This window comes from Odocoileus virginianus, chromosome 16 (genome assembly GCF_023699985.2).
Source record: "Odocoileus virginianus isolate 20LAN1187 ecotype Illinois chromosome 16, Ovbor_1.2, whole genome shotgun sequence".
In the NCBI taxonomy this organism is placed as follows: domain Eukaryota; kingdom Metazoa; phylum Chordata; class Mammalia; order Artiodactyla; family Cervidae; genus Odocoileus; species Odocoileus virginianus.
Genome location: NC_069689.1, coordinates 61444970 through 61464478, shown reverse-complemented (window position 1 = coordinate 61464478; position 19509 = coordinate 61444970). Strand labels below are relative to the sequence as shown.

Below are 19509 nucleotides of genomic sequence, written 5' to 3'. Positions count from 1 at the left end.
GAGGTGCAGGCTTCTTGTCACACTGGCGTAGGAGAGTACATAGTGATGTGTTGGGGTAGCAGCCCCAGGGTAAGCACGGCATGTCTTTCTAGAGGGTCTGTTCTGCGTGATGGTTTAAGAGAAAAAAGTCATTAAACTGAGAAGTAGTTCTTTTTTTTTTTGTCAAGCCAATGATTGTTTTATGAGCAAAATCCAAAAGGTGCTTGAATTTTGAAGATAAAGCTGGAGACTTCAAAGAAATTTTGAGCTAGGGAGTGCATTGAAGAGAGCCGGTCATGCCCCGAAGTCCCTGGGAGGGATGTCAGAGGGTAGGCTGTCTTGCATCATGCAGAGTGGACCCCTCTGGGAAAGCCCCTATGGTCCCCTCTATGCTTAGGCCTGGGTGGGGTTTGAGTACCTTTCTTGCCTTAAATGAGATGACACAGAACTCACCACTCCCAGCTCCAGGATTTATGGCTGCAGGTCAGCTATGACTCAGCAGAGCCCCATCCTTGAGCACCCACCATGCTGGGGCCTCTGTCTGTCCAAGCAGCTTGTGAGGAGTGAGGAGCCTGGGGGATCCTCTGATTGGAGGTGGTTCCCAAAATGAGATGATAGAATCTATGTGTCGCTCCCTGAGCACCTGGAGGCCTGTGGCCGTGAGGACATTTCAGCCTATCAACATCACCTCCCTTGAGGGAAGAAATGCCTAGTTCCCTCCAAGCGCAGATTCTTGGGTTAGCTCTCTGCATTCCCTCCACGTCCTTACCCCTGCTTGTGTCTGGAGTCAGAAATCCGAGACCCAAGGCCTTCCATTAGGCTTCACATGCAAAATGCCTTTACATCATACACGAAGGTACATTAATATGGATATCAATATATATTCAAAATTATACAGCAAGTCCCCTCCATGTAAATGAGTTCTGTACAGAGACCACATTTGTATGTCTAGTTTGTTCTAAGTCCAACAAGATTAGCCTAGGTACCCAACTAATACAATTGGCTATAGAGTACTATACTGTAATAGGTTTATAATACTTTTCACACAAGTAATACATACAAAACAAACACAAAAACAAAGAAAACTTTTTTAATCATACAGGACAGTACCTTGAGAAGTACAGGAGGACAGTACCTTGAGAAGTATAACACTGGCATACAGGTGCTGGCATCGAGTGAACAGGCTAGAAGAGTTGCTAACTGGAGGAGGGAGAGGAGGTGGGAGATGGTAGTGAAGAAGGGTCATCAGCAACATGAGATGGAGGGCAAGCTGCCATGTCACTCATGCCTGATGCCGATGGCATGGGTTCAGGTTCCTTGCTGGAACCACATGCACGTTCGCATCTTTAAAGTTTGCAACTTGAAGGCTCACATGTAGGGAAATTACTGTGAATGAGTTATATACTCTTAATATATATATACTCTTAATATAAACCTGCTATATACTTGGCACTTACACAGGAAATGTGTGTGTGTATATATATATATATACATATACACAATATATGTGTCTATGTATGTATACACATATACACAAACAGGCTCTCAAGTGTATACTACTCACTCTCTTCACCTTTGGGATCAGCCTCTGCCCACACGTGGGGGCTGTGACTGAGAACACTACAGGCCTCTGTGGCCGGAGAAGGTTGGTTTCTCCTAGCAAGGTCCTGGCCTTTCTACCAAGGGGACAGTGCTTCCACTGAGCCATCGTAACCCCAGGGGCTGCAGACACACCCCTCTGTCTTCCACCCCCACGGGGAAGGCAGAGCACTACCTCTGTCCTGGGAGAGCCCACCACTGATGAAAACCTGGGGAGACCTGTTGCACTTTGCAGCACAGAGCCCTCAGTCAGCAGTAGAAGTGACTCTGTCTGGTAGACGTCTTGCCAGGTGTGCAGACATGTTCCCCACTCCCGGGTCTGGGTGTGCAGGTGGAGAGCAGCAGGGCGCCCGTCTTGGTGAAGTGCTATGGAGCTCAGCTCTGTCAGCCAGCCCAGCCTGGGTCAGCAAGGAACAGACTCGGGGCCCAGCAGGGCTTCTGGGATGGGGGCAGTCACCAGGATCAGAGCCCCCTTGCCCTCTTTTAGTATCTTCTGACACCTCTCTCCATTATTAGCGACTCCTTCTCCAACCTGCTACTTGAAACAAAAATGGAACACTGGTATCAGAAGTCACGCAGCAAGGCTCGCGTCCTGGCACCTCTGAAATTAGAAGTAGGTGACAATGGACCTCAGCTAATCTGCTCTAAAGACAGCTTTTCTTTAATCATGTATATTTCCAATGGGCGTTCCTTCCCACAGTTTCTTCCCAGGCAGCTCTGAGAGTTTGGTAATCATGTCCCTTTGAAAGTGCAGCCCCTAGAGGTTAAGCAATTTGCCCAACTCCACTGAGTGAGTCCAATCAAGAACTGAGGTCTTCAAAACGATTCTGTTATGTGCATGTGGTGAAGGTAGTGGATAAGAGTACAAAATACTCTGTAATTAATGCATATCTCAACCAATTGTCTCGGACAGTAAAGGATCTGCCTGCAGTGCGGGAGACCTGGATTCGATCCCTGGGTCAGGAAGATCCCCTGGAGAAGGAAATGGCAACCCACTCCAGTATCCTTGCCTGGAAAGTTCCATGGACTGAGGAGCCTGGCAGCTACATACACTCCATGGGGTCTCAAAGAGTCAGACAGACTGAGCGACTTAACTAACCAATTGGGTTAAAAGATGATTACAATGACCAGTTCAGGAAACACTTTTATTATTTCAATTGACAATTGAATTAGATCTATTCAGTAATTACCTAATCAATTGGCCATTTGGTTTGAGTTATATTGATAGGCATTATTTTAATAGCACATTACTAGTTCTTTTTCCAGGATATAATTTCCTGGTGGCAAAGACGGTACAGAATATGCCTGCAATGCAGGAGACCCAGGTTCAACCCCTGGGTCAAGAAGATCCCCTAGAGAAGAAAATGACTACCTACTCCAGTATTCTTGCTTGGAGAATTTTTTGGGCAGAGGAGCCTGGCGGGCTAGAGTCCATAGGGTCACAAAGAGTTGGACACAACTGAACGACTAACAATTTCTAACACTTTTTGTATCGAAAACATTTGTGTGCTAATATCCAAGAAATGAATTTGTGATTAAAAAAAAATAATTGAGGTCTTCACTGCTTAACACATCCAGCTGAATAAGAAACCTCTTGAACATAGCAACCAGTTGTTGGTCTTAAAAAGCTAGAAGCTAAATTTCAGGGGAACCAGAATGAAGAGTGGCTGTAGTATCGCACTGGTTCAACTAGACACAGACGAGCCCTCGCTACCTCATTTGTAAACAGTGTCAAAGATGGTGGTTCTCTGCTTTGAGACCTGGTGCCTCGGTCCCACCCTGTGGCCTTGGCACTGGGGTTTCTTAAACTCCCAGGTGACTCCAGTGTGCAGGCAGAGCTGGGAAACACTGCTGTGAGGATTAAGATCATCCATGTACATCTTCCAGGTTCCCTTTTCTGTCTCTCATGCCACTGATTACGAAAAGCTTTGTCATCTCTAAAGAGTGAGTAGTAAATCCATGGCTAATTCATTTCAATGTATGACAAAAACCACTGCAATGATGTAAAGTAATTAGCCTCCAACTAATAAAAATAAATGGAAAAAATAAATAAATAAAGAGTGAGTAGTAAGAATCATCCACGTGCAAAATCTGGCATCTCATATGCCCACCACAATACCTCTGGGGTCCCAAGTCACTCCTGTTCAATTTAACTCAAGACTTGGTGCTTCCAAAAGGACTACAGATGGAGTCCAGCATCCTTAGATTACCCACCTGTCATGTGGCTCTAGAACCGGGAACCACAGGTTGTTAAAAGGCCTTATAGATCTGTGTCATCTTGTTTAGTCAGCGTTCCATAAACAAGTTCTTGGTAAACTATTAATCTGTACTCTTTACAGCAAAATAAATGCTTAATGAATACTCAGATTCTTTAGCAAGGCTTCCCAGGTGGCACAGTGGTAAAAAAAAAATCTGCCTGCTAATACAGGAAACGCAAGAGACGAAGGTTCAATCCTTGAATTGGGAATATCCCCTGGAGTAGGAGATGGCAACCAGTATTGCCATACTGGAGATGGCACACGCTCCAGTATTCTTATCTGGTAAATCCCATGGACAGAGGAGCCGGGAGGGCTACAGTCCATGAGATCACGAAGAGTCAGACAAGACTAGCAGCTGAGCACTTCTACTACTATAGATTCTTTGGCAGTTAAGCGCTGAACTGGAGAGTTCCCTGGCACTCCAGTGGATAAGACTCTTTGCTTCCACTGCAGGAGGGCAGGTTTGATCCTTGGTGGGGGAACTAAGGTCCCACAGGCCACGAGATGTGGCCAAAAAAAAAAGCAAGACTATCCTATTCCTATCGACTTAAAAAGCAGAAGCACTCTCCTCACTTCCACTGTTAACACAGTCTTTCCTGTAGGAATTAGATTTCTGATCCTGAGGTTTCAATCCTGGCAGCTCCTTAAAATCACCTGGGATACTTTATTATTTTTATGTATTTATTTATTTTTGGTTACCCTGGATCTTTGTTGCTGTGCGTGGACTTTCTTAAGTTGTGGCAAGTGGGGGCTACTCTTGAGTGCTTGGGTGTCTCATTGCAGTGGCTTCTCTTGTTGTAGAGCATGGGCTTTAGGCGCACAGGCCTCAGTAGTTACAGTACGTGGGTTTAGTAGTTGTGGCACACCAGCTTAGTTGCCCTGTGGCATGTGGGATCTTCCCAGACTAGGGATCGAACCCACATACCCTGCACTGGCAGGTGGATTCTTATCTACTGTACCACCAGGGAAATGCTGGAATGCTTTTTAAAAGTGCCATACCTGGGCCCCACCCTGAGCCATTCTGATTCACTTGGTCTGGAGAGGGACTCTGGTGATGTTGGTAATTTTTTTTAATCTAAAAATTAACTATCACAATGATTCTAATGAACAGCCAAGTTTAAGAAAGCAGATCTCACATTCAATTTTTCAGCAATCACTGGCATTGCCTGGATTTCTCTAAACTCCATGGTTAGAAGGGCATGACCTTAAATTTTAATCAGACTCTTTTCTGTTTTATTGACGTTTTTCACTTTGTGGATTTGAGATTCTGGTCTATGATCTGACACTGTCTCGTTCTCCAGTGGGGTGATGTTTGAATTCCAGTGAAAACTTATCCCTGGGGGTTGGGGGAAATGCTTTCAAAGCAAGTAAAAATACAGGGTTACAAGTGAAAATACAAATTACATCTTGACTTGACATAACCAAGAAGTCCACAGGCAGATTTTAACAGGCAACTAGTTGAATTTAAGAAGGATACTAAAGTTGCACCCAAGATCAACCTTTAAAATATAAAAGACTTGACAGTATAAATAACTATAACTTTAATCATGTTTGTTTTTAAAGCTAATTGGAACTGATAAATATGCTGTTATAGCCCTTCTCCTGGAGTAGGAAATGGCAGCCTGCTCCAGTATTCTGTCCTAGAGCATTCTCTGGACAGAGGAGCCTAGCAGGCTACAATCCATGAGGTGGCAAAGAGTCAGACATGACTGAGCACACACACATAGTCCTACTATCCATTGTGATATACCAGAAAGCAAGTCTATATGTTCAATTCTGTTCATCCTGATTGATCCTAGGTCTTTGCAGGGTGTGGAGCATCTGTTGAGCTAAAAAATTGCCTCTGTGCTTCTTGAGGGGATTTCCCCCCCACCATCCTTGTTCAGTAAAGTCATGTCCAGGGTCTTCACATACAGCCACACAGGTTGTGCACTGAACAACTTGAGGGGTAGCACTCACACCATGGTGTTTATGAGTGGCAACCCCTTTGGTTGGATATCACTTGAGTAAAAGCACCTGCTGTCACTTCACTCAACTTTTTCTGTAAACAAAATAAATGCTAAGTTGGATGTCTTGAGTTCTGACCCAGGCAACAGCTGGACAAGATCTATTCAGGGTAGAGGCCTGCGTTCTCCAATTCAGAGACCAAGGTGATTATTTGCAAGTATCTTTATTCCTATCACCTTTACCAGGGGTTCTTAGCTAGCGACATCACTAGAAAACCTTGTTCAGGAACAAAAAAATCCCTTTTGGTTAGAGTAGTGGAAAGCGGACTCTGAGTCCCTACTCAGTGATGACCTGTGAGCCCTTGGCTGGGGAGGCACAAATGGTAATGAGATGCTGAGATCCAGTGTCTCTCTCCCTCCACGTATAACAGAGGCCTGACTTTCATCCTCATGGTCTAATTCTCTCCTCCATCTCCTCCAATCTGTCTCCCCTTCTTACCAGCATGGGCAGGTCACTTCATTTATTTTCTTATCTATAATATGACACAATGACATCCATGCTAGAGGAACACTTGGAGGATAAGAGGTTGTGAGATATGGTGTCTGGCTCAGAGAAGATTCTGGGAGATAATGGCTCCCTCTCTTTCCTCTCTTCCTTCACATAGTCTGCCCAAAGCCCTTCCCATTCTCCATCTGCTGTCACCTTGTCTGGTGTCCCCAGAGTACAGCAGGGCCCAGCCCAACTGTTCTCATGGTTCCAGAAGACAAGCAATGTTCTAACTGCCTTCACTGAAAGAGGTGGGGCGAATCAGGGCCAGAATGGCTCTCCTAATCAGAGGAAGAGAAGAGGCACGACAGGCCTGAGTGACCAAAGAGAAGGCCCCACCCAGGATGTCCCACCCTCTCCATCCTGCTGATGGCCTAAGTTGCTCCAGTGCCGCTCACAGGCTCTCAGGTCTTCAGGATTGCAGCCCTGCCTTCCCTCTTTATCTGTGAATCTTGAACGCTGTATGAAACAGCTTCTGAGCCCAGGAAACTAGTTCCTTGAGTTTCAGTCCCTGCAGCCTTCTCAGATTCTGTGCCCTGGCCAAACATAACAAAGGAAAACGCACTGTTCCGGGGCTCAGGCCACCTGAGGGGGGCAAGTGATGTAAAATAAGCCTCTGGGACCACTGGAGACCACCGGGCCTGACCTCCCTTGGGCCTCTGTCCTCCCACCCTCTCCCCAGTGGGTTGGCCAGAGGCCCCAGGGTTGATGTCTAGCTCTTCTTCCCAAGGGCCACTCCCGCCCCTGCTCTGTACAACTGCTTTAGCGCCTACATTTGCTTAATATCCCCTTGCCCAGTGCTTCCCATCTCCCATAATGACGCTAATGGACCAAAAGACAACAGTAGAAGCAAAAGAGCCTCCCCCAGCTTCTGCCCAGCCCACCGGCCTGACCTATTGCTGCTACTGCTGCTGCTGAGAATCCTGGTGCATGCTGGGAATCCAAGTGCATGCTGGGATTTCAGCCCGTTCCTCCATGCATTTTGGTTTTTCTTGGAACAGTTTCAAACTTGGAACTGTTGGTTTCTAGCCCATGGTGTACAACTCCCTGAAATGAAGTCAAGAACTTCGTGGGAAGAGAGACCTCCCTGAGGACTTGAGATTCTCAGGGCCTCTCATGGCACAAAACCAGCTGAGGTCTAGATAACATCAGTGTCACACTAATGAAGAGGATCCCGAAGAAAGTGCTTTCATCTTCTCAGAGGATTGACTTTAATGGTCTAGTCTGTTCTTAAGAAGTAAGAACTAAGTCCTGGAACGTATTTAGAAAGGTGCCTACGTGGAGACCACCCATCGACACATCAGGTCCTGAAGTTTGTATGAACATAGCTGTACACATCATGCTGACTTATAAGACAGTGGAATCTATTCATTCCAGAATTGTATGAATCCCCTGGGAAGAGGAGCTTCCAATACCTTTTGTCATGTTCTCAGAGGAAGGAACCCAGCAGGTGCCTTTGAAGAACGAATACGAAAAGAGTAGAAGGATCTTCTAGGTCTCTGGCTTCTCTGAAAGATACAGAAAGACTATATTAGGAGTTTCAGTTCTCATCTTGGCTAATGGATGAAAATTTGAGGCAAAGGCCAATGACTTATAAGTCCCACAAAGATGGATCACAAAGTACATCTTGGACCGGAAGAACAGAAGGAGAGAAGAGTCTTCTGGGGAACGAGGCTGATGGAGACCTGCCAGTATCCCAGGCTGGTGCTGGTGGGTGGCCACTTACTAAGTGCCTCGCCAGCTCCCAACACTGGTCTCCCACTGGCCAGGATGCAACCCTCCTAGAAATCGTGATTCACTGGAGATGTCCCTGTTCTGAGGCCTTTGGCTGAAAGAGAAGATTACATGAGGAGATATTAGACTGAATTTCTGTTCCATCCCCCCAAGATAACAAAGTTGCCTTCATCTTTATAAGATACTCTTGACTTTTATTTACTGAAGACAAAGAAGGTTCTGCAACCAAAAAAAAAAAAAAAATCTCGTGGGAATATTCCACGCTGCCATTTTCTCATGAACCTGTGCCCTGCAAACCACTTCTAGCTTGTTTGCTCTAGTACTGCATGGCCTTGTCCTCTTTCCTTGGTTCAAAATGACAGAAGAAGTTAGGAAAAGAAAGAGCTCTTACTAAGCTTCCAGTATTTGAATTCCAGCGTCCTTGCTCACTGCCATGTTGAGAGCCAATTCAGACCCCAAGGCCGCTTGAAATATTCACAAGAGAAGACACCTGGGGGAACTCCAAGCTCACTCTCACAATAGGCCTTTGCCTTCAGAAGCCCCAGATCTCTTCACCCGCTGGGAAACCTGGCTCAGTGCCCCAAGCTTGCCAGTCAAGAATCACACACATGCGAAAAAACCCTTGTTGGATCTTTGGCTCAGTGCTCCAAGATGGTGGCAGCAGCAGCAGCAGCAACAGTTCTTAGGAAATCCAGGGCTGTGGAGAACTGCAGGGCTGGCCACCCATAAAGAAGCTGCAATGCAATTGAGAAGCTGGAGTTGCGGGCAGGAGTCCTAATGGTGGCCCTTGGTTTCTTGCAGACATTGACGAGTGCCTCTCAAGCCCTTGTCTGAATGGAGCCACCTGCGTGGACGCCATCGACTCTTTCACATGCTTATGCCTTCCCAGCTACCAAGGGGACGTGTGTGAGATTGGTACGGCCGTCTCGGCTTCAGCTAATGTTACTAACTGCTGCACCCACTCTGCCTCCCTCACCCTTCCCTGCTAACCACAGGTTCTAGGCCCTGGCTGGACCCCCCACCCAAGATCCATCCAGGCAGCCACTTCTGGGGTCACAACTGAGAAGTCAGCCTCCCTCACTCTCACTCCTTCTCTTGCTGTTCCCTGCGGAAACCCTCCTCTGGTTCACTGGCTGACCTGACCGCAGAAGAGCCAGGCAAGCCGGGCCAATCTGCGTTTTGGAAGGTGGGGCTCTGGGGGAAACTTTCAAATACTAACCTTCTCCAGGGCTGCCAGATGCCACCAGCAAAGTTGGTGCCTGCATCAGACTAAGAAGACAGAGCCGATTCCACGCGTTTGTCTTGAAGGAAGCTATGGGTGGGAGTCATTGGTCCTTGCTCTGGGTGATGGCCATGGATCCTCCCAACATGCCTATGGGCTTGTGTCTGCCTGCCTTATTGCCCACAGGACCTTAGTGGCCCCTCCATGGCCCGGGGAGCCACCGCACCACACTGGCCAAGCTGACTTCTTCTCTGGCAAGAGCTATGGTCGGCCTGTCTGAGAGCTCCCATGTCACCAGCATGCTCAAGTCACGCATGCACAGGGACTGCTCCGTGTCACCTTGTCATCATTTCCACCATGACAGCTGCCATGTCAATGCCACTCCAGTCTGCACTTCCTTTCTCGCTTCCTTGTGCAAGGCAAAAGGCTGGCCAGGGAGAGCAGAGCCTCGTTGCGTGAGACAGGAGCTGAGCTTCCTGTTCCTTCTTAAACAATTTTCGTGCTTTTTTTTTTTGGCCACACCACGCGGCATGTGGAATCTTAGTTCCGGACCAGGGATCAAACCTGTGACCCCTTCACTGGATGAGCTTCCTCTTGCCAACCCCTCTGCTTCTGCATCTGGGCCAGGACCTGCCAAGGGGAGCTGTGGGCCAGGAACTTCCTGAGGCCAGACTATGCCTGAAGCTCTTTCGTCTTTGGTGTTTCCTAGTCTCCTCATCCTCCTGGGTCTCAGGGCCACCCCATCTCAGAAAAGCTTGCTGTTGCTAGTAGCAATGATCCATGCAGACCTGGAAGTGTTTAGGGGCCAAAGCCATTTACAATGAACCCTCAAGTTGTAGATCCCAGAAGCTTTCAGACAGCAGCTGAAACTCCTAATCAGTGTGTGAAGATAGTTTTGGAAGGTTTCAGGCTGGTGGAGGAAATTCTGGATAAAAAGGCTTGGCCTGGACCCTCCTTCCCTGCAGCCTCTCATCTTCCACCTTCACCCCAAGGCTCCAAGAAGTTGGTGCAATGGGTCTTGCCTGGGGTGGGAGTGGAGAGTTACAAGGATTTTCTCCCCGTAATGCCAGAATATTTGCCACAGGGAGAAGAGTCTGGAATGTCCACGCGGACCACAGCTCTTGGGTGCCAGGCCTGGCAAGGAGGTGCCTGCACAGGGCTCTGCCTTCTGATGCAGCAAAGAGAGGGTGCTGCCAGAGCCCCGGAACTGGGCCCTGGGCCTGGGCACCTAGCTGAGCAGGGCTGCCTATCTTCTCCCATCTAGTTCTGAGCACTCACCACCCCCAGCGGATGCTTCCAACCTTCCTATAGCCCTGAGCCTTCTTGTAGCCTTCCTGTTGCTTATTTCCTATTGCCTCCTGTAGTCTGTTGCTTATTTCCTGAGAGCCTCCATTTTGCAGGACCCTGGCTCCTCCTGGCTCAGCTATTCCCTCCAACTTTGCCAGCCCAGTTCAGCCCTCGGGCCCCAGTTGACCCCACAAGTCAGCCCTGGGATGATGTCTATGGCTTCCTCAGGTGCTCAGTTATCTCTGAAGCCTCTCTGCCTTTCTTTCCAAACCCTTTGGGGGAAGGTGTTGGCGGCAGGGGCACCAGCAACCTCCTCCTAAGCGCTTCCTGCTGCTCTGCCTCCCTCTTCAAAGACCGCTGGCCACGAACTCTTCTCTCTGTGTCTGTCTTCCAACCCTGCCAAGCAGTAGTGATCCTTACTTCCTAGAACTGCCCAACCAGAAGGCTGCCACACAGCCTGAGGGGTTCATGGCCCCACACTCAGCTCCAGGGCCCTAGGGACAGTCCTTCACCTGTGAGACACCAGGGGAAGAAAGAAGAGAGGGTCTTGGAATTCCTTCTGTCCAGTGCTGTGCTGGTAGAACAACTGACTCTCAAAGATGATGTGTAGCACCTGCCAGTTTCTGAGATTCAACACTCCCACGAGGGCCAGGGCAGCTACCAATGTCATACCACTAAAGGCCGAGTTGGGGGGCTTCCATAATGGTCCAGTGGTTAAGACTCCCTGCTTCTACTGCAGGGGACATGGGTTTGATCCCTGGTCAGGGAACTAAGATCCCGCATGCCTCATGGAGCGGCAATAGATAAACAAATAAAATAAAGGCCAAGTTGGGAAGACACACGCCAGCTCTAGCACACCCCTGCCTCTGTCTGTCCTTCTAGATGGTTCCAAGAGCTCCAACTCAGTGCTTTCTCCTGAACTCAGAACCTGTTATCAATATAGATTTAGGGGGAGAGAAGTCCCTCTTCTCATCCGCCACCAAGAAATAACATGAAGAACCAGGGTCTCTGGGTCATGGACCCCAAGCCAGTATTGTGTGCTCTGCTAGAGCCAACTCTGATCAAAAGACTGAGAGGTCCGTGTCTTCTTTGGACCAAAGCGGACTTGGTTCTCCTCCTCTGTCCCCACCCAAGCTTCCATTCCACGCCCCCAGCACTGCCTGCTCCTGCCACCTGCACACACTCCCCCGCTGCCCCCTCTCTCCCTGAAGCCCCTCAGAGTCTCCTTAAGTTGTCCTTAAGTCTCAATACCTCCTACCTTCCCCCCTCTTTTTACCTGGCCTGCTGAGTTCTGCCAGTCCTGCCAAGCAGGCATCAACAGGAGAAAAGCTTCGGGGATGGGAGGCGATATCAGAAAAAGAGAGGGTCCCTGGCATTTCCCAGAGGCCTCTGGGGGATGAGGGGCGGGACCAGGCCTCCTGGCTTCCCACTTGAGCCTCCATCCAGTGGGGCCTCTCCCTGCCTTTCGGGGGTGACGCAGAAGGCAGGGTGAACACAGGAATCCACCACCCCTAGTCGGCCCCCCGGCCCTCTCCTCAAGCCCCTGCCCTGTATTGCAGACCAGAAGCTGTGCGAGGAGGGCTGGACCAAGTTCCAGGGCCACTGTTACCGCCACTTCCCTGACCGGGCAACCTGGGTGGACGCCGAGAGCCAGTGCCGGAAGCAGCAATCACACCTCAGCAGCATCGTCACCCCCGAGGAGCAGGAGTTTGTCAACAGTGAGTGCAGTGGGGCCTTAATGGCCCAAGAGGGGAATGGCCACGCAAGCCAAGGGCCTCCCTGGCCGGCAGTCAGTGGACTTGGGAGGGAGGGAAAGGGGTCATTTCCACAGGATGAGGGGCCAGCGGCTCTGACTGTACCCAGGACAGCCCACGGTCTGTCAGAGTCAGCCTCAGACTAACCCTGTCATCAGTCTACATCAGCTCAGGGAGGTGGGCCCAAGTGCAGCGCAAACATGCACATATCAAGAGCCTTTTCAGGACCCCAGAGGCAGGTGGCATCCTCCTAAGCACCCACCCAGCTCCTGCCACCCCTCCGTCCCCTCTGTCTCGATGATGAAGTTTCTCCCAGATACCTTCAGGTGCCCATTACCCACGTCCTTTCTCTAGACAATGCCCAGGACTACCAGTGGATCGGCCTGAATGACAAGACCATCGAAGGGGACTTCCGCTGGTCAGATGGACACTCCTTGGTGAGTTCTGCTGGGGGCACCCAGGATAGTTGGTGGCCCAGAGAGGATGAAGGAAGAACCCCAGAGACAGACACGTTCAAATCACATGCAAACATTCATTGAGCAGGTGCTAGACCAGGAGTCCTGAAATCAGGATTGTGTCTTGTTCGTCTCACCTTTAGAGACTAGCCCAAGGCTGGACACCTGAATAATAACATGAAGGGAAGGGTGGGGATGAGGAAGGCAATGAATGAGTGAGGGCAAATCACCAAAAGGGTATGTATGTATGCATGCCTACATGCTCAGTCACTTCAATTGTCTCTGACTCCTTGTGGCCCTATGGACTGTAGCCTGCCAGATTCCTCTGTCCATGGGATTCTCTAGGCAAGAATGCTGGAATGGATTGCCATACTCTCCTCTAGGAGGTATTCCCAACCCAGGAATCGAACCCATGTCTCCTGCATTGGCAGGCAGATTCTTTACCCACTGAGCCACCTGAGAAGTCCCCAAGAGGAAGGTTTAGAGAGGTTTCTTGCTGACAGAGCACTAGAGTCCACACAAGGAGGTAGACAGATAGAAAGCAACACAGATGCCAGTTGAATAGTATACATAGTAAATAATGAAGATCAGCAAAGGACCTCAGGGAAGACTTCCTAGAAGAGGCAAATGTGAATAGGGTCATGGCTCTGTTATGGTCATGGGGAAGAGGAGCAGCTACATCAGAGGAAAGGGGCCTCGTTTGTCTGCAGTCAGGCTAGAGGGAGAAGCCTGGAAAGGCAGAGTCTGAACATGGGAACAGTAGCTCTACCACCCAGTCCTGCCCAAGCCTGGCAGCCTGGTGACCATCCCCGCTGGCCCATATGGATGAGGAGATTGGCATCCGCTCATTAACAGGGACTGTGAACCCGGGGTCTTCTGAGTTCCTGACAATGACCATAGCCTGGCGGTGTGATCAAGTTCTTTGGAGGGCCCGTGAGTCCCATGGCACCAACAGACTCCCGGCAGTCTTTGCACCATGGCCAGGAAGGGGCTGGACAGGGAGTGAAAGCAGGGGTTAGGCAGGCTGTCCCACTCCTGCCCTCTGCTCACCCCTTCCCTAATCCCACCCATAGCAATTTGAGAACTGGCGCCCCAACCAGCCTGACAACTTCTTTGCCACTGGGGAGGACTGCGTGGTGATGATCTGGCATGAGAAGGGCGAGTGGAATGATGTCCCATGCAATTACCAGCTGCCCTTCACCTGTAAAAAGGGCACAGGTAAGTGGCAGCATGGGAGGGGTCCCACGAGGACAGACTCAAGACCCCAGGTTCCCTCAGTGTGACCTGGGCCACATCACCCGGACTTCTGGCTGCTGGCATCACTCACCTGCCCAACTAGCAGATTGGAGCTGACCTGGGGGGCAGGGGCCTTGCCCCATGCCAGCATCCCAGAACCAAGGGAAAGGCTGACCCACTAGGGACAGGGAGAGGATGAAAGTCACAGGCTAGAGGACAGAGCCCCCTGCACACACAGTACCCTGGGTATCAGCACAGAAAGTCACCCACAGTTGCACATGAGTTGGCAGCCTCCCTCTCTAGGATCCCAAGTCCATCAGTCACACGAGTTGGAGTTGTCAGGCCTTGATCCTTGGCTTTGAGTCTGCAGACTTGGAGGTGTGGCTAGGACACTCACCAGCTGTTCCTGCTCCTGGCCTCGTGCCCCTCCCCCCGCCCCCCAGCCTCCTGTGGTTTCTCCTTCCCCTGCACCGCCGTTTTCTTTTTTTTTTTTTTTTTAGGTGCTTTTTTTTTTTTTTTCATTTATTTTTATTAGTTGGAGGCTAATTACTTTACAATATTGTAGTGGGTTTTGCCATACATTGACATGAATCGGCCATGGATTTACATGTGTTCCCCATCCCAATCCCCCCTCCCACCTCCCTCTCCACCCCATCCCTCTGGGTCTTCCCAGTGCACCAGCCCCGAGCACTTGTCTCATGCATCCAACCTGGGCTGGTGATCTGTTTCACCCTAGATAATATACATATTTCGATGCTGTTCTTTCTAAACATCCCACCCTCGCCTTCTCCCACAGAGTCCAGAAGTCTGTTCTGTACATCTGTGTCTCTTTTTCTGTTTTGCATATAGGGTTATCGTTACCATCTTTCTAAATTCCATATATTTGTGTTAGTGTACTGTAATGGTCTTTATCTTTCTGGCTTACTTCACTCTGTATAATGGGCTCCAGTTTCATCCATCTCATTAGAACTGATTCAAATGAATTCTTTTTAATGGCTGAGTAATATTCCATGGTGTATATATACCACAGTTTCCTTATCCATTCATCTGCTGATGAATATGCAATGGAAAAAAGACAACCTCTTTAACAAGTGGTGCTGGGAAAACTGGTCAACCACTTGTAAAAGAATGAAACTAGAACACTTTCTAACACCATACACAAAAATAAACTCAAAATGCATTAAAGATCTAAATGTAAGACCAGAAACTGTAAAACTCCTAGAGGAGAACATAAGCCAAACACTCTGACATAAATCACAGCAGGATCCTCTATGACCCACCTCCCAGAATATTGGAAATAAAAGCAAAAATAAACAACTGGGACCTAATTAAACTTAAAAGCTTTTGCACAACAAAGGAAACTATAAGCAAGGTGAAAAGACAGCCCACAGATTGGGAGAAAGTAATAGCAAATGAAGCAACAGACAAAGGATTAATCTCAAAAATATACAAGCAACTCCCGCAGCTCAATTCCAGAAAAATAAATGACCCAATCAAAAAATGGGCCAAAGAACTAAACAGACATTTCTCCAAAGAAGACATACAGATGGCTAACAAACACATGAAAAGATGCTCAACATCACTCATTATCAGAGAAATGCAAATCAAAACCACAATGAGGTACCATTACATGCCAGTCAGGATGGCTGCTATCCAAAAGTCTACAAGCAATAAATGCTGGAGAGGGTGTGGAGAAAAGGGAACCCTCTTACATTGTTGGTGGGAATGCAAACTAGTACAGCCGCTATGGAGAACAGTGTGGAGATTTCTTAAAAAACTGGAAATAGAACTGCCATATGACCCAGCAATCCCACTCCTGGGCATACACACTGAGGAAACCAGATCTGAAATAGACACATGCACCCCAATGTTCATCGCAGCACTGTTTATAATAGCCAGGACATGGAAGCAACCTAGATGTCCATCTGCACTGTCGTCTTCATAGCCCGTTATCACAGCGAAGTCATAGCCAGTCTGCCTGGCCCTCACTCTCTTTCCCAACCCTTCATCCTTTTATTCCCTTCCTGATGCTCTAAATCATTGAGGAGCCCAGATGTCAGAACCAGTGGCTTCCAGATTCTCAGTGCAGAGTGAAACTGCCCCCCCACCCCACAGGCGGGGCTCATGGCTGGGTGTCAAGGCTGCCCGCCCCTTCCTTTGACTCTGAGCTGGCTCCCCACAGCCAGGGGGACCACACCAGCTCATCACAGGGCATCAGGGGAGACCCTCTGAGAGCCCTTTCTGAAGGATGTTTACCCCTCAGTGGCCTGCGGAGAGCCCCCCGTGGTGGAGCACGCCAGAATCTTCGGACAGAAGAAGGACCGGTACGAGATCAATGCCCTGGTGCGGTACCAGTGCACTGAGGGCTTCATCCAGCGCCACGTGCCCACCATCCGGTGCCAGCCCAGCGGACACTGGGAGGAGCCTCGGATCACCTGCACGGACCGTGAGCATCACCCCGCACAGCGTTAGATCCGGCCAACGCATCCTCCTCCCTATCCCCCACTGCCAACACCATTGAGGGCTCTGTCACAGATGTCCCCTGCCCCCCGGGAGGTTCACTTTCACTGAGAGGGGGAAGGTGAAGGCGAGTGCCCTACTGGCCTTTTCAACACCCGCCCAAAGCCCCCTGTTATCAGTCGCTCAGTCATATCCGACTCTTTGTGGCCCCATGGACTGTAGCCCACCAGGCTCCTCTGTCCATAGGATTTTCCAGGCAAGAATACTGGAGTGGGTTGCCATTTCCTACTCCAGTATTCTAGCCTGAAGCCCTTTAGCCCAAGGTGGTTCCAAGAAAAATCAAAACCAAGAAGCAGCTAAAACCTCAGGCTGCCTTCATGAGCCCATGGTTTTTACAGGAGGGGATCCGCGGAGAAGGATTGGGGGAGGCTGGGCTGGCCTGCTTTCTTCCCAGGGTTCACCCAGATTTTTCCATTTCCCTTGCACCCCAGCCACCACCTACAAGCGCAAACTACAGAAGCGGAGCTCACGGCCCCTGAGGAGGAGCCGCCCCAGCACGGCCCACTGAGAGGAGCTTCCCAGACGTGCCCAGGACGCTGAGCCCAGAAGCCTGGCCAGGCTGACACCCCATCCGGATGGTGTCCTCTCCTTGTCGCTTTCTGTCATATAAGGAATTCCATTAAAGAAGAAAAAAAAATAAACCCCACATTGTGTATGCACCCGCCCACCCCCCCCCCCAAATCGCCAAATCTGCATCTAATTTTCCCCCCAAATGCCAAAGCAAAGCAAACATATGGTAACCCGTGGACTGGAGTTTAGAGACGTTCCTTCCATCTCCCGCTGTGCCTTTCCAGGGACCAGCACAGGACAGGGGGAGAAGGGAAGGGGTTAAGTTAAATAAAGAAGATTATTTTTTGTTTCCTGACTTTATCCAAGAGCAGTGCAATCGTTGGTTCTTTCACCTCCAGGGAGAGCTAGGGAGGAGGGAGGAGGGGCAGAGAGACCCGAGGGCTGAAGAACTCTGGAACCGCAGCTGAATGTATTGGATAAGATGGAGTTCATCTGTGTCGGGGAGAAGCCCAGGGGAGAGGGGGCGGCTTCCAACCCACTGGGAGAGCGAGCCATCAAGGGATCTTCGAAGCATGGGGGTCGGGTTCCCTCCAAGGGTCCCTCCTCCAGAGTCCTCTCACCTGGGTCTGCCACCCCAGCAGGTGTCCATCTCGGCAGGGCTGGGTCGGGGGGCACTTCCTTCCTGGTGGGAGTGTCACCCACCCCTCCCCCCACCTTTCCCCACCCCCGGGACCGTGCAGGCACCAGGGTTCCGTGCACCTATTTATATTTTTGAAAAGTAAAGATTATGATAATTATAATAATAAAGACATTGGAAGAGATCTATTTCTTTTCTTTTCCCTTCTTTTTTCTTAATTTAAAGAGAAGGCAATCATGGTCCAGGGTTTACTGAGAAGTTTCTTAGGAATGGGGGCTGTAGGGACACATTTTGATCAAATGACTCTAAATTTGTGCGAATCCTGTTTGATCGGAAGGCCTGGGACAGTCACGCCTGTGGTGCTCTATTCTTACATGAGCTCCTCTCTGTGTATGTGTGTGTGTGCATGTGTGTGTGTGTGCGTGTGTGTGTGTGTGCGTGTGTGTGTGTGTGTGTGTGTGTGACAGCCAAGAGGTGCAGTATATGGATCTGTGAGTTGGCACACTGTCAGAGAGTAACTCAAGTCAGACTTCTGGCCACTCTCCATAGTTTGGTCCTTTGATTTACACTGTTTGCTCACACAAGAGGAGTCGATTTATAGAGTGAGTCCAAGAACAGAGGCAAAATCAAAATTTATAAGAGGGAAGAAAAAAACTGCAGACAGGCTGGGAATGGTGAATCTTGTTTATACATTTTTGGGGTCAAATGGGTTAGCTAGCCACTAGCACAAAGGTCTGGGCATCCTGCCCGTAAATAGGCTGTAGGTTATCAATGAAAACGCTTTCAATTGTTATGGATTTCCTCCAACAGACCTTGAGTGGAGCTGGGGTGTGTGTGCCAGACAGTTACCATCTGCCAGCCTCCTCCCTGGAAGGTCAGGTTAGTGCCACTCCCTCATCACACTTGCTCAATGGGCACTGATTGTGTGTGTAAGTGTCTGATGTTGATTGTAGACGGTAGAGTCACCCTGCAATGCAGGAGGCCCAGGTTCGATGCCTGGGCTGGGAAGATCCCCTGGAGAAGGGAATGGCAACCCACCCCAGTATTCTTGCCTGGAGAATTCCATGGACAGAGGAGCCTGGTGGGCTATGGTCCATGGGGTCACAAAGAGTCAGACACAACTGAGGGACTAACACTGGTGTTGGTTAGCATGTGCCAGTATGAGTCTGCTGATGTCTCTTCAGGTGTGTACTTGTGTGGTTGAGTGTTTGCTGGTGAGCATTTTTGTGTGCCCAGGTTACCTACAGCTCTGGAAAGGATCCGTGGACAAAAGTAGAAGATGCAGCAATGTTCACAGAGTAGGAACTCAAAAATTATGCCATTTATTGATTAAGTAACTGATTCATTGGGAACACACCTATGTCACTGGTTTTCAACATTGAGTCTGCATCAAGAGGGCTTGTGAGAGACCCCACTCCAGAGTTTTCGACTCAGTGGGTCTGGGGTCAGGTGCAGAAAGGTGCATCTCAAACACATTCCCAGGTGAAGCTGGTGGTGCCGGCCACACTTGGAGAAGCACCTTGCTATGTAAAGGATCGACTGTGGGTGGCAGAGGTGTGCCTGTGCAGAGGCAAGAGAGCTGGTTTCTTAAGGCTGACATGGGGGTGGGGACCAGAGTGAGGAACACAGAGGGCTGGTCCCCAGTATCTCTGCAGGGCACAGCCTCCTCTGGCCTCCCACTCTTACGCTGGGTCCTCACAGACACACAGCCCAGAGTGGGACGGTGGGAGAACACGCCGGGGCCTCCAGCTGCTAGGTCAGTCCCGGAGGCAGGGTACACCCAGGGCAGGTCAGGCCAGACCAAGGCAGCCTGAAGGTGCAGCCC

At 49.7% G+C, this 19509-nt stretch overlaps 1 protein-coding gene across 1 annotated transcript in view; it reads left to right on the top strand.

Moving 5' to 3' along the window:
• Nucleotides 1–17868, top strand: part of ACAN (aggrecan) — a 69388-nt gene extending 51520 nt beyond the window's left edge. The window contains exons 13-18 of the mRNA XM_070478364.1: nt 8865–8978; nt 12132–12290; nt 12681–12763; nt 13855–13999; nt 16281–16463; nt 16969–17868. Of these exons, the coding sequence (XP_070334465.1) occupies nt 8865–8978; nt 12132–12290; nt 12681–12763; nt 13855–13999; nt 16281–16463; nt 16969–17045 (761 nt within the window). The 3' untranslated portion in view covers nt 17046–17868. The remainder of the gene's footprint in view (nt 1–8864; nt 8979–12131; nt 12291–12680; nt 12764–13854; nt 14000–16280; nt 16464–16968) is intronic.
• The last annotated feature ends 1641 nt before the right edge of the window (nt 17869–19509 follow it).